Source organism: Schistosoma haematobium, chromosome 2 (assembly GCF_000699445.3).
Source record: "Schistosoma haematobium chromosome 2, whole genome shotgun sequence".
NCBI classification, from domain to species: Eukaryota; Metazoa; Platyhelminthes; class Trematoda; order Strigeidida; family Schistosomatidae; genus Schistosoma; species Schistosoma haematobium.
The window spans coordinates 9,457,355-9,472,288 of record NC_067197.1 but is presented as its reverse complement, the minus strand read 5'-3'; the positions used below and the strand labels follow the sequence as shown (position 1 = coordinate 9,472,288).

The 14,934-nt window shown below is 33.3% G+C and overlaps 1 protein-coding gene across 1 annotated transcript in view; it reads left to right on the top strand.

The window, feature by feature from the left end:
• The window catches only part of CACNA1A (Voltage-dependent P/Q-type calcium channel subunit alpha-1A), a gene marked incomplete at its 5' end in the record, with an annotated part of 160,488 nt that overhangs the window by 75,564 nt on the left and 69,990 nt on the right, over positions 1-14,934 (top strand). The window contains 4 exons of the mRNA XM_051219135.1: positions 295-464; positions 6,965-7,041; positions 10,594-10,717; positions 12,682-12,871. Of these exons, the coding sequence (XP_051067429.1) occupies positions 295-464; positions 6,965-7,041; positions 10,594-10,717; positions 12,682-12,871 (561 nt within the window). The remainder of the gene's footprint in view (positions 1-294; positions 465-6,964; positions 7,042-10,593; positions 10,718-12,681; positions 12,872-14,934) is intronic.

Below are 14,934 nucleotides of genomic sequence, written 5' to 3'. Positions count from 1 at the left end.
ACCATTAAAATCATAACATAAGCGTTCAATGTTACAATTTGAACTTATCGGTGGTGAAACTTCTGTTATTAATGGCTTTGAATTGTCATTTCACTAACTTGCAAATAGTTTATAGTTGGAATTTTATCACTGGACGATGATTAAGTAGTTTAATGATTAAGCGATTGCCCCAAGAACTAAAGAATGTGACCTAAAAATCAAATTTATTTTTTAGATGCGTTAAATTCATGTGTAAATTAATAATTCCTTTATAATCTCCATACATATTCATATTCTTACTTTTTTACATTTCAGAGTCATTTAGCTGAAGAATCAGCTGAAATGCGATCCGCTACTGATGCCAAAAATAATTCTAACAATAATAATAATAACAACAATAACGGCGATGTCAAAAATACACAAACAGGAAAATTGGTGAATAATTATCACAAATCTAATATTCATCATACAGAGAATAGTTCAAAGTAAGATCTTTATTCAAAAATGCGTACTTATTGTTGTATAACAATGCAGGACTTATAGTATTATGTTTCTGTACAATGACTATGAAACTTCTCAAAATGAATATATCATTACTATTAGCCTAGGTTTGAATTATACTATTGCTAATATTCAAGACAGAATTTTAACCATATTTGCCAGTTTATGTATATCTATATCATTATTATTTTGTTAGATGTTTTAGAGCATAACTACTTTGTGAATAATAGTACGACCCGGAACTCATGTTTTCACCTATTTGGGACTAATTATTTGAATGTACCTGTACTCTAGTATTGATGCTTAAATCGGCAAATAATTCGAGTATCATGCGCCAAGAACATCGATTGAGCAAATGATTTCAAAGAGATATAAATTTGTTCAACGAATATGCATTATGAATTATCAAAACTGGATCCAGGTATATCCAGTTGACAAGTCGCAGATCAAATGCACTTCATAGATTCTAATGCTAGATAAAATTAATCTGTTCTATCGAATTTCAAACTTTTACAGTTTAATATGATCTAAAACTATTATCAACCAGGGAAACGTTAAAAAGAGAGGAGTATTGGGAGAATAAAAACTATCTCATTCTTATTTAAAATGAATCACCAGTCACTTAGAGATTGAGTCTGGAATATCCAAATCTTGTAGTTGACTAAATACTTTTGTACAATCGATTTCAAATCCAGCTAATTTCAATCTTTTCATCAAAACTATCTTTAAATTCAGTAATCGTTACAACATCACTACCCCCTATAAATGATACGTTCCAAGCAAACAATGGGACATCGAATACTACGAGACCGGTGAAATGTAGAATTTATCTCGGGAAAAGTTTGATCAAATAGACTGAAGTGTTTAAACATTATTAAAATTATTCTATCTTACAGGACAACCCACAGAATAATATTATTTGTTGATTCAGGAATGAAAGAAAAAAACATTACAGTTTGAACTAATAGAAAGTTTTATTATAGCTGGAATATGAAGTGTATTAAGTGACAAAATCAACTGCAGGACACATAAATAAACATAGATAACAAAAGATCCTTATATAGTTGAATCTGAAATTTCTAAGAATGGCACCATATCAAACATATAGTATTGAAAATTCAAATATCTTGCTGAAACCTTTCTCAAAAAGAAGGTGAACGGTCATATCATTGTGGGGCCCATCATTTTGACGTCAATTAGATCGAACGATGTAATCAACGGACTCACCACTTTAATGGCTCGAGATCTGACTCCAATTAGATTATATGATTGATTGTTGAAATATACATTCTGACCATTTTCGTATAAGTTTATCGACTTAACTCGCGTTAGTGAATAACGGAACTGAATAAGTCAAATACGAGAATGGATGTTCGAATACGTATTTTTAGTACATTCGTTGGTCGGAACAGACAATCAGAGAATCGTAGCGAATGAAGCGAAGAAAAGAGAGCAAAACGAAACGAAAGAACGCGCAGTGGAGAAGGAGTGTGAGCCAACTCCATCTAATCAAGCGTGAAACAATATTTATAGTCAGACAAAAATAAGTTACAGACATGTGATGAATAGGATAAGAGGTGCACATAGACAAGCTCATATAAATACAGTCAAGGTTGATAAGCGAATATTAACATGGTCAAAACGCGACTCAAGAATAATGGATAAACTGGCCTGTCCAGAAGCTAGAATAAAGTAGGTGGGCTTAATATAGTAACCGATACTGCAACATAAATATAATTTAATTCAATTATAACTTGTAACTGAATGCTCCCACAAGTTTTTTTATTGCTTTTCATTAAAACTTGAGTAGATCCTTAAAATAACAAAGTTGCTATTAATTTCAATAAACTAGCAATAATGCACGCATGTCAGATCATTATGAACAGATGACAAAATAGTCATTGATATCTATTATGCTGATATATTTGTGTTTAGAAAGGAACTTAAGTAGAAAAGAAAAGGAAAAAAATCAATTAAATCTAAGTGACAAAAGAAATATATAACAGTATCTCATAGTGAAGAGTCATTTAAAAAGGAAAAAAATGGATACGAATAAAGAAGCAAAAGGAGATTTTGATGGAATTTTGTTCTCTGAGCTGGATGGTTTGGTCGTGGAGCTTTCATCGTTCTTCTGAACGACATCATCAGCACAAACTTCAGATAAAAGTGCCGACAAAATCACTGCAATCAATTCTATGCAAACCAAAGGATGAAATAACAAAGGAAAACAAATCAAACATCATCTACAAAATAAATTGTACCAACTGCGACAAACATTACATCGGACAAAGCGGACGCCCCCTCCACCTTCGCCTACACGAACATTAATTAGCAGTCAAACGCCATGATATCTCTTTACTTATATCAATACACGTGGATAACTACGGACACTCATTCGATTGGAAAAATGTGGAAATCTTAGACAGAGGAAACTCCAAAAACACCAGAGAATTTTTAGAAACCTGGCACTCAGGTCAATCAGCAATCAACAAACATATTGAAATCAATCCGATTTATCAACCAATCAGGAAAATCATGCATAAGTATAGGAACAAAAATCAAACCAATGGGAGACACAAGCAAAACAAAGAAGTAAACAATGATAAATTCAAAGTCAATAAGAACCAATCAACATCGAGGTGCACAGAACAAGCTGTGAAACACATATGGAGAAATTCGGACACTCCACTTCTATCTGAAGTTTGTGCTGATGATGTCGTTCAGAAGAACGATGAAAGCTCCACGACCAAACCATCCAGCTCAGAGAACAAAGCTCCACCAAAATCATCCACCTGAGCTACAAATCTTCTCCACCATCTCAAAAGCAAAAGCAGAGATTATTTTGTATAAGTGACATAAATAGAATATGTCAAGTAATGATAGACAAAATAAACAAAAATCTCTTGAAACATGATATTATGACTGTCTTTAAGATTGATTCCTAGATTTTCAATGAAAGTATTAGTAAAATGTTAGCGTTTAAAGAGAATGATATTGAGTACAAATCCCAATGTAACATCACTACTGGAATGCAGGTATAGTTATCTGACGAGTGTAAAGTAGGATGAAACCCACGTTCTGAATTTCCTGGCTAACTGAAATTCATCTATTCTAAAGAAATATCAACTGGTAAAGTTTAGTTACACTTGATGTGAATCAGCTGATGAATACTCTTGTACATTGCATCATACATTGACTGAAGTTATAAAATATGAATTTTGACTGAATACTAACTTTGCAAACTAAAGATTCTGAATTTAATTATGATGTTAGAAGAATGTTCGTGTGTTACACTGTTAAAGAGTCCCACATCAGGATCAGATTCTAATAGTTCTCTAGATCTCTAGTTCGTAATAAAAATATATCCTCAACTTTGGAATTTAATTAGTGGTTGCGTGTGTTAAAACGAAAGTACATACACAATGTATTCACTATGTTTGATTGATTTTTATCATAGACAGTGTTTAGTTAGGCAACTATTTAGAAGCAAGGAGCACTGATCAACTATTTTATCTTATACTGATTTCTCAAGTAGTGTTCATTTACCACTGAGTCTACATTCGTTAGTTCACATTTCTAACTTCAATCAATTATTAATTTTGTGAAATCATCTTCTAATGTGATTGAAGGACTATTGCCTCGCACCTAACATAGATTGAAAAGTTAGCTTTAACCTGCTAAGTGAAAATAAGGAATCTAGTCCATTTCATTCTCACAATAATTATAATTAGTAAATCATTTCATGTTTAGATGAATTTTATTGTTTTAGTACGACAAGGTTTTCACGAACTGAACTGTTTGTAGTTTCGTTTGATATCTGGTCATTCAAAGTGCAATTAAGGAGTTGATTTGATAGATTAGTTAATGGACATTGAAAAATCAGAGAGTAATATTTCACTTCTGTCATATAGTTGGAACAATTCTTGTTTGCAGAATTTAGATTTTATTTTAACTGTACGCATTAATTTTCTCAAAAGTTTCTGAAGGTGTTTTGTTAGTCTAGTGATAATACGATTTATCATTCAGAGATTTAATAGTTGAATCCATGAGCCAATTGGAGATGAACCACCATGGAAAACCGGAAAGCACTATCAACAATTTTTAACTTATTATCACATTAGCTATTCTCATTTCGTCGGGAATTAGTAATCCACTGGATTCTGTTTTTGATTATTAGGGTAACATTTTGAGGTCTGTTTATTGTCCTGGAGGCGTTAGATTTTTTTTATAAACCAACTGTCGGACTTGCGTTTAGTAAAAAATTGTGCTACAGTAATGATTCCTACTTTGAAATATTGATGAACAATAATGACTGAACAATATTGAAGATGACTGGCAGATTGCTTAAGTAAAGCTTTCTATTGAATAAAATGGAAATATTTGTGAAATACTCTTTTACTGAAGACTTCAATTTTAACATCTACAAACAATCATCTAGCAGTGATTTGAAGACTATGTAGACATGTAAAAGCAATCTACATTATAGACTATCTGATAGGCAACATATGTCCTAACAGATCACATGTCCCAAGGCCCCATGAAAGCAGACAAATGGAAGAGTAGATTTGATTAAATTTGAACAATGAATAAAGCGCACAATATGGTTTTAAATTAAATCATTATCAGGCTTTAGTCCATTATATAATTGTTATTATCTTGAAATAGCTGTTTTTTCGATATACCGCGAATAACTGAGGACTAGAACATCAAAACCCTTCCAAGTCGCATTAAGAAGACAGAAGACTAACGAAAGGAATATTATTCCAAACAATGTCAATCATAGTACGAAATTGTCAGGTATTTATAGTTTTTAGTGAGAACGAAATCATCATTACAGTCTTCCAATCCGCATACAGAGGGTTATTAGCATTATCCAATCGGGAAGCTACACGTTGGAATTCTAGAACATTCTTCCGAAAGGTGATTGGATGGGACGTCTTCGGCTCCTTCTGAGCCTCTTACAGCTTCCTCGAGTTCACCGGTGGTCCGTCGTCACAATAATAACAGTCATATATTTAGTTGGTTAAGCGCCTGGCGTGAGACTTATAGGTTCTGGGTTTGAATATCACGAGGGGAGGGATCGTGGATGCGCACTGCTGAGGAGTCCCATACTAGGATGAAACGGCCGTCCAGTGCTTCCAGGTTTTCCATGGTGGTTTAGCTTCAATTGACTCATGATTTCAACCAGTGAAACTCAAGATCATTTATGGGTCAGTGATTACAATGTAATGAAATACTCATCTAGTCAATGTTAGGGCCTGTATTTCTTTGTTTGGGTCGGTCAAGACTTTCAAAGGTATGCCAGTGAGTTATGCATTCTTTGATTTAGTTTCGATAATAAAGCTTCCTATGCATTTTATGCTGTAGCATAATTGCTTGGATCAATCTATATATTGTAACCGAACCGGATGAAAGATTATAAGATTAGTCTAAAGCACGATCACTTGCTTTATGTGGATCTATCTAGATAGTTCACAATTGAATAATATTTATTATATATCTCCAGATATTTTGTTATGATTTTGTATACATTCAACATCTGAATAGAAAATGAGAAAAAATAGCTCTCAACTATCAGAAATGTTTGCTTTTCTTCAATTTCAACGTTACCATCTGTTAATACATTTATCATGAAAGATAAGATAAAGCAATAATGACAGTTCTCTTTCATTGAACAATAAAACATCTCACTCTATATGTATGGCGGTTTATTGAAAACATTATCTATTTTATTATCAATAAGGAGTAATGTTGCTGAAAATTTCATTTAATTCCCTAGGCAATTGTTAATACCATTGGAATATATGTTTATGTTCACGTAGTTATTTTTTATTTGAACGGATTATTCTCCTGTACCACAGATGGTGTAAGCTTATGTTTATAAAATAAATATTCCAAACAGCATTGGGAGATGTTTCTGATAGATGGGTATTTCAAACTTCGTTTTCACTTAAACTGTTGTTTTCTGAGGGAATCAGTATTCCCCTTGCTGTGGATAATTTAAAATAAACTAAACAATTTCACATGTTTAATGTTCTTTTATGAAGGTTTGTGAGTGTATGCTTTCAACATGAATACCTTATTGGTAACATCTTAGAATGTGAAACTAGATCGTGCAGATTCGAATACTCTAGGAAACATCAGTCCTCTGAGGATTACAAATACGCCGTGCTGACGATTATCACCTAGCATGAAGCTCAATTTAAGTAGGGACTCCTACCGACTACTTTAGATCACTTGACATTTCAATGAAATGGTAGACTAAATGAAAACAACCGTCTATTAGTCCTTGATTTTCAAAAGTTTTTCAAACAAAGTCTATATATTATTGAAAATCACCTAATAAATCATTCATCTGTTGTCCGCTACTTACGAAAAAGCATGTGAAATCATCTGTAATTTGAACTTTTCAAGATCTTTTCAGCTTTTTACATTAATTCATAGATTATTTGATTATAATACGTTTTAATATCTTTACTCACAGTACAATACAAGGAAATGCAAATGAAATGAATAAAAACAGAACCGGTGTACAAAAGGACAATTTCATGTTTCGTCACAGTGAGTAATTATTCCTCATCAATTATTTGGAAAGTTGTGTAATAATTTTCTTCATAAAAAAAGCAACCTACACACTACTAATTAACTGATATGTTGAATTTGAATAGTGTAGTCATGAAATTCTTTAATTTTAATATGACAACATTATGTATCGTTTGGTTGAATTCAGCTGAATGATGATGACAGTGAGATATTGAACATTAATTCAAACGCGCTATGGATAACAGAATAAGTCAACTATGAAGTGTGTTTAAGATTTGTACATTTTTTGCAATCAAATATGAAGAGGTAGACAAATAATAAGATAGGAAGCGAATAGATAACCAAATGGAGTTAGTAGCATACCAATTGAGAAGACAATAGACGTGATTCAGTTTTCGTAAACATTTCACCAAAAGTAATTAGATAAACATGTACGTATTATCAAGCACGCGTGTATAAAAACACTCAAAATTACAACTGAATAATCATCCAAGACGAATATACGAAAGTATACAAAACATGGAACGTATCAAGATAATTCGTCTGTTCAGAAGCTGGAATGAGCTCATGTAGGCGTTATAATCAAATACTGCAGTATTTTGTATGATAAAATGTATTCAGATATTTACGTTTGTGTCAGTGCGTTGTATTATTTTTCATTATTAAATCTTGAATAGACTCATTAAGTTAAAAAGTAATTAATCCTATGGGAAAGTTGCTCTTCAAAAAGAACAGAATAAAAGATTGTACTAACTTATTTATATGTATGGAGAAAAGACGAATTGTATGTCTTGTCATAATATTCGTATAGTCAGTTTCGAGAAGACAATAACTGATTACATTGATGTCTCTAAATAGTTGTTAGACGGGATTTATGAAATATGGATAATAATGTTTTATTTGAGTAAGCAAGGTAAATGTGACTGTCATTCACTTGAAAGTTGAACTGAATGGTATACAATATGAATGAAAACAAAACATTCTTAATCGAAAAATATTCTATCATAATAAATGAATAAAATTCTTAGTACAGATTAAATTCTGTTGATTAAGTTGCAACGTGGCCACTAGTTTAAGTGATACGAAATTGTGTTCACTATACTGAAAGGTAGTTGGAGTTAATTGACAAGAGACCCTAGAACTAGGTTTCGTGCTAGTCGTCAGTCTTCAGCAAAGCCTACTTGTAATCTTGAGGACGGGTTTACTGTGCAGCAGTTCGTTCCGTCCTACTTTATGGCTGTGAAACATGGCCGGTAAGAGTAAAGGATATTCGTAGGTTACTAGTATTCGACCATAGGTGTCTTCGAAACATTGCTCGTATATCCTGGGACCATCAAGTAAGTAATGCAGTTGTTAGGAAACGAGTACTAGGTAAGAATGGCAAATCGATTGATGAAGTGGTGAAACTTCATCAGTTGAGATGGCTGGGACACGTGTTACGTATGCCCAACCACCGACTGCACCGACGTGCGATGTTCAATGGTATAGGAGTATGTTGGAAGAAAGCTAGGGGTGGCCAGACCAAAGCATGGCACAAATCCATGAAGTCACTGACAAGTGCACTGAGTCATGTTAGTAGGTGTAGACGCCCTGGTTGGGATCCCCGAGACGATAGAAACCGATGGTTAGAGAATCTGAATGGCATGGCTCAAAATCGTGTGCAATGGCGCGGGTACATCCACTCTTTGTGTTCTCCCAAATTCTAATCTTCTGAATTCTTCATGTCCCTTTCTTTTAACTCTTTCCAATTTCATTTCACTGGATTATACTCCTTGAATAACATCTTCAAACCCTAATCTTTCCGATTACTGCTTATACTCTTACCACCTCTACCACTACGGGATTTGAATTGATAACTGCATCTCTATGTTAATGTGGTATGCCAACTCGAACTGATGCACGTACGTACGAAGTTCTACGTTGTTACTGACTGACTGATTGACTGTAATCTTGAGGGAATTCTATCAGGACAGTAAAGAACTTGATACATATAACACTGATCACTGCTCAATGATCATTCAAGTGTCAATACATCTTAGTCCTACAGGAGGTCAGAAGTGGCCCAGACAGTTCAGAGATAACGTCTCTGACAGTTGAGCTAGGTGATACGGGTTCAAATCCTCCAGATAGCATCAGTTCCCTCAAGACTACAAGTTAAACCAAATGACGAGTACCATCCAGCACAAAGCCTAGGTCCAAGGTTTACAGCCAACAACCTTCAACCACTACCTTATAGTCCCATACCATGACCAAACAGCTATCCATTACTTCCTGGTTTTCAATAGTAGTCGGACTAAGACCATTAGAAAATTTAAACTATATAAATTTAACTGTTTTTCCAAAACCCCGATAGTAATTATCATAATAAGTAAAAGTACAAGTCGATAGTGAGATGACAAGAGTACAGATAGTGGTAAGAATAAAAATAATAATAACAACTAAATTAAATATTTCAACTGGAAGCAATCAAGATAACAACAAGAATGGAGTTACAACGAAGTTTGTAAGAAACGTTTCAAAGATGTGAAAATGATGCATTTGATGTATGATTCTCACGTTTTACTAAGCCACTGTGTGATTATGCATTGAACAACAAACTGGTTTACCCCATCTGAGATTTTGTTCACTACACTATATCATCTAGTATTAAGTCGGCTATTTATTTACTCCGAAAAAGTGGCTTGAATTAAGTCACGAAATCTCAGAAATATGGTTTTCCAACCCATCGTCAGTCAGTCAGCTACAACGTAGGACGAGGCACATATATGCATGGGTTCAAGTTGCCACAACTCATTAAAACAACAAGATGAACACCGAATTCATAGAATTAGTTACTTCAATGGTAGTAATATATAAAAGAAAGATTGCATATAAGGATATAGTACAGAAAAGAATTAGTTCGTAGAAAGGAATATATAAAATAATCTTAATCTCATGTTTAAAGGGAAGACAAAGAGTGTATACACCGACGCCATTGTGATCGCTTCTGAGCCATGTCACCCAGAGTCTCCAATCATTGGTTACGATAGTTATGTGGACCTTAACCAAGTAGTCTGCATCTACCAACATGGCTTCAAGCACTGATGCCAAGTTTTGGTTTGGCCTCCCCTAATTTTCTTTCAACCATCCCCAACACTAGTCAGCAATGCACGTCGTGGCAATTGGTGTTCAGTCATACGTAACACATAGCCTGACCATCTCAGTCGATGAAGATTCACAACCTCATCAACTGATTTATCATCATTGTTGGCTATATTTCTAAGGCATCTATGGTAGAATACTAGTAGCTTACGAGTATCTTCTACTCTTAATGACCACGTTTCGCAGCCTTTAAGTAGAATAGAACGAACTGCCGCACGTAACATAATAAAAATTATATTTATTATTACTGAGGATCACGATCAAAAATCAACTTTCGACAAAATCATTCTTCTTTGAATCTCAGATATTATCAATGTGATTTTCATTTGTTAATCAACTTTTATCTACTATGTTTCCCAATAATGAAATAGGATGAAATCAAATTGTTTTTTTCTCCTTCTTTTAAACAATATTGTTTTTAATTTATAGTGACCAATTTAAATTTTACATCGCTTGAAAGTGATGATACAGCAAGATTACAAGGTTCTATACAAATTCAAGGAAAACCTGTTCTACCGTATAGTTCAATGTTTATTTTTGCACCAACTAATGCGTAAGTATAGTGAAAGAATGTTTCATTTTGTATTGAATTAAAGATATACGTGAAAGTTGAAATTATTTAAATTTCACGTAAATGGTTTCCTTGCATGAATCTGAATAAAGCCGCAACAACAACTGAGACAGAATGATATGGATTCATTATATTTTGTAGGGTGCTTTTTTGTGGGCCCTAATCTGACTCCAGTTTTGATCATATGACAATGTTATTGAAATATATATCTCGGCTACCCTTGTACATAATCATCTAATCAATTGACGTTAGAGAATAACGGAATAAAATAAGAAGTCAAATACGAGAATGAATTTTGAATTCGTATATTTCGTACACTCAAAAGTTCTAACAGACAATCAGAAAAACGAAGTAGAGAAAGTGAATGGGAGAATACCGTTGGAAAAATGAGAAACGAAGCGACGCTGAGAAGGCAGATGAGTCAACTCGACTTAATCGAGTGTGACTCGGTATTTGTAGTCAAAATTGTGGCTTGAAAAGAATGAATAAACCGGTCTGTCCAGAATCTGGAATAACCCATGTGGGCTTGGCACAGGATTAGACACTACTGTTTCTCATCAGCTGCCTGCAACCCTATATATATATATATATATATATATATATATATATATATATATATATATATATATATATGTGCGAGTCACTTGGTGATGGAATTCAAAAACAAGGAGTGTGTAAGGGAGTAATTAAATGAAGTCCGTAAGCAGATATGGTAGATTGTGTGATAAGTGTAGTGGCTGTGAAAGTTTCATATAGATTACGCGATGACTGAACAGAAATCGAATAGTTTATATAAATTGAGTTACGTGAATGGAAACCGATGAATTAAAGGTTGATTTTGGTATACATAAAATAGAATTAGTTTAACGAAGACAATATAACAAAGTAGATACTAATAAAACAATCACAATAATGACAATAACAAATAATTAAACAAATAAAAATTCATCAATGTAGTGATAAGTTGATTACTGTCTTTTTCTAGATACAGAAATCATGTTTGAGACTTTTATTGCTACTGCTTCCGAAAACGCGGCATCTCTCCGGTTTGCCAGTATTGTCTAATAATTTGACTGGCACCGTTAAAGTTAATTATTTATATTGGTTGATCAATAGCCAATGTCATGTTTATTCAGTCTTTAATTCTTATTGGATCACTTCGATCATGTTGTGATTTAGCTACTAGTCTAAGTGATTAAGCACTACAGTGGATTTTATTCAAATATTAAACGATTGAAAGTAATCTATAGCAAGTCATAGACATATGTTTTGTGTCAAATGCCACTCAAAAAGCCTATTTGTAATCGTAAAGAAACTGATTTTCTTTGACAGATTAGAAACTACGCCACTCATTGTCATAATCTGTGACATCAAATCACTTATCCAACCACTACGATCCACTGAAGTTATATTGCTCTCTTTAATATATACTTCTATTTTTAAATATTGCCTAGTAAAGATATTCAAGAATTGGATTTCATCCTATTTAGGAATCATGATTTGGATACATTTGCATCTCAGTGCTAATGTTCACAATGATATTCAAACTCGTTAACTATCTGTGTAAAAAGCTACGCGTTATTCACTAGGCTATGAGGTTCAGATAGCCACCAACTTGTTCAATAGCCTGAATAACATTTGTAAGGATTAACATTTCTCTATTATTGATATTTAGAACAATAGCGTCATGAGTCCCGAATTTCACTGTGACATACCATCGGATATACACCAAAATACATATCTACAGACATTTACCGAAGAATCGAATGTTGAATTAATTATCAATAACAAAGAATTACCAACCTATGGAAATATTCTTCGACGTATCCAACATGTAACAGGTTTTTTTTTTTACAAAGATTTCACTTAATAATTTATTTTCACTTTAGTTTTCGTCTGATCGGTTTAATTTTTCCATCTTATTTTCACTTTTGCCTTCATTATAGAATACGACGATTTTGTCATTTCGTAGTCAATTTACGCTATTTTGATTTATTTATCATGATTGTAATTTGTGCAAGTAGTATTGCTTTAGCCGCTGAAGATCCAATCTCTGAACAGTCAAAACGTAATACCATATTAGAACACTTTGATTACGCATTTACTGGTGTATTCACAATTGAATTAATTTTAAAAGTAAGTTGAATCAAATATTGGTTTTAATATAGAGGTTGAAAAGCTAAAACAAAAAAATAAATTAAAAAGCTGAAATCACGAGTCATTCTAAACTGGGCCACCATTAAAAACTTGGAGGCACTGGATAGCCAATTCGTCCTAGTGTGGGACTACTCAACAATGTGCATCTACGATCCCACACGCGGTACTCGAAATCAGCACTTTCGGGTTTATACGTGAGTGTTTAACCTATAAACTATGGGCTGGCATTCAACGGTGTTTTTGTTAAACATCAATCCATTTATGATCATGTGCAACCCGTCATCTATTGCCTGAGGTGGATATCTGTCTCATAGCGGACAAAAATTGAACTCTACTGGTCACGAATTCTTAACAGAACTACAGGAGTTACATTTTGAATCTAGTCACGAGTGAGCACCACAAATCCCTATACTAATATTAAAAAGCATTTTATTATATTTATCAATTAGTCTGCCAAATAAAAGTAATATGTAAATACTTGTGATATGTCATTCAAGCGATTTATAAAGATTCCTTCGTTCATCTAAATAAGGAATAGGTTACATGAACGATAAAATGTTGTCGGGTTATAACTGACAACCTAGAAAAAGCAATGACTACTTGTCTCACATCATTTTGATGCTTTTTACTGATTAACTTTTCTTTGTGACAGTCAGATATCTTATAGAACATGAAACTAATAATCTACTGAGTCGGAGTATTATTTCGGTCATTTGGCAAATATAGAATCTAGAGTTGTTATGAGACTAAGGAAATAATCTAATCAGGATAAGTAAATTAAAAAGAAAATGTGCTCAATGACTTAATGTTTACAATTATTCTCTAGTCAATGCTAATTCTTAATGAAAACTGTAGTGAAATTAAAAAAACAGAGTTGTTTTATTTTGAAATTGATTCACTTCAGAATCCAAAATCTAGTCAGTTCACATTTGAACATGTACAGAGATTTTGTTTAATACAACAAACTACATAAACATATAACAACATCAGAAGAGATTTTGTGGAGATCGTAGTAATTTCAACAGTTGCGATCATGAGTCAATCGAAACTAGACCACCATGGAAAACCTGGAAGCACTGGATAGCCGTTTCGTCCTATTGTGGGACTCCTCAGCAGCGCGCATCCACGACCCCGCCTCTCGGGATTCGAACCTGGGATCTATCAGTCTCGAGCCAGGCGCCTAACCAACCAGACCACAGAGCCGGCATCTAACAATATGTTTAGTCAACTTAACATCATCTCAGTATTTAAAAGGTCTTACAATCATATAATATTTTTCTATGAAGTAAACAGTTACGCATACATATATTAAAGTAACCTATCTTATTATTAATAATAATTATAAACACTTCGGCATTGTATCGTTTGTTTAATAAGTTTAGAAATTTCCAGCAACAAAAGCTCATCAAGGCATCATTATAAGATATAAAAATTGGTGTCAAGCTGAACTTATTGAATGTTATCAGTAGTTGGTTTCGTGGAGATTTTAGTAATTTAATAGTTCATGGATTGTTTGAAGACATTAACACTATTGGATGCTTACCTGATCAGGATAAGCGTTCGTGCGCGAGACTTATAGATCCTGCGGGTGGGATCGTGGATGCGAACAGTTGAGTAATCCCATACTAGGACGAGAGGGCTATCCATTGCTTCCAGGTTTTCCTTGGTGGTCAAGCATTAATTGACTCATGAATTCAACTATTAAATTATCCAATGTTGTTTCCAGACTTAAGAATCATTATCATGTTCGGTCATTAAGAAAACAACACAGAATATTAGAATATTTTAAGGGTTTGCAAAATTAGTAAATGATGTTTAAAGTTTAAGCGGAGAAGATTAAAATAATGAGCCATTGAAAAAATATTTGATAGTTACAGTTATGAAAATCAAGTCATTTTGTATTTCATTTATTGAATTTTCATTTACTAAACAAATGTCCCACATTTTCGTTAATCTAAACTATTTTAGAATAGTTTGTTCACTTAAAATACATTACTTCAGGAAACAATGTTATGAATTGGTTCCATATCTTCGTTTATTCT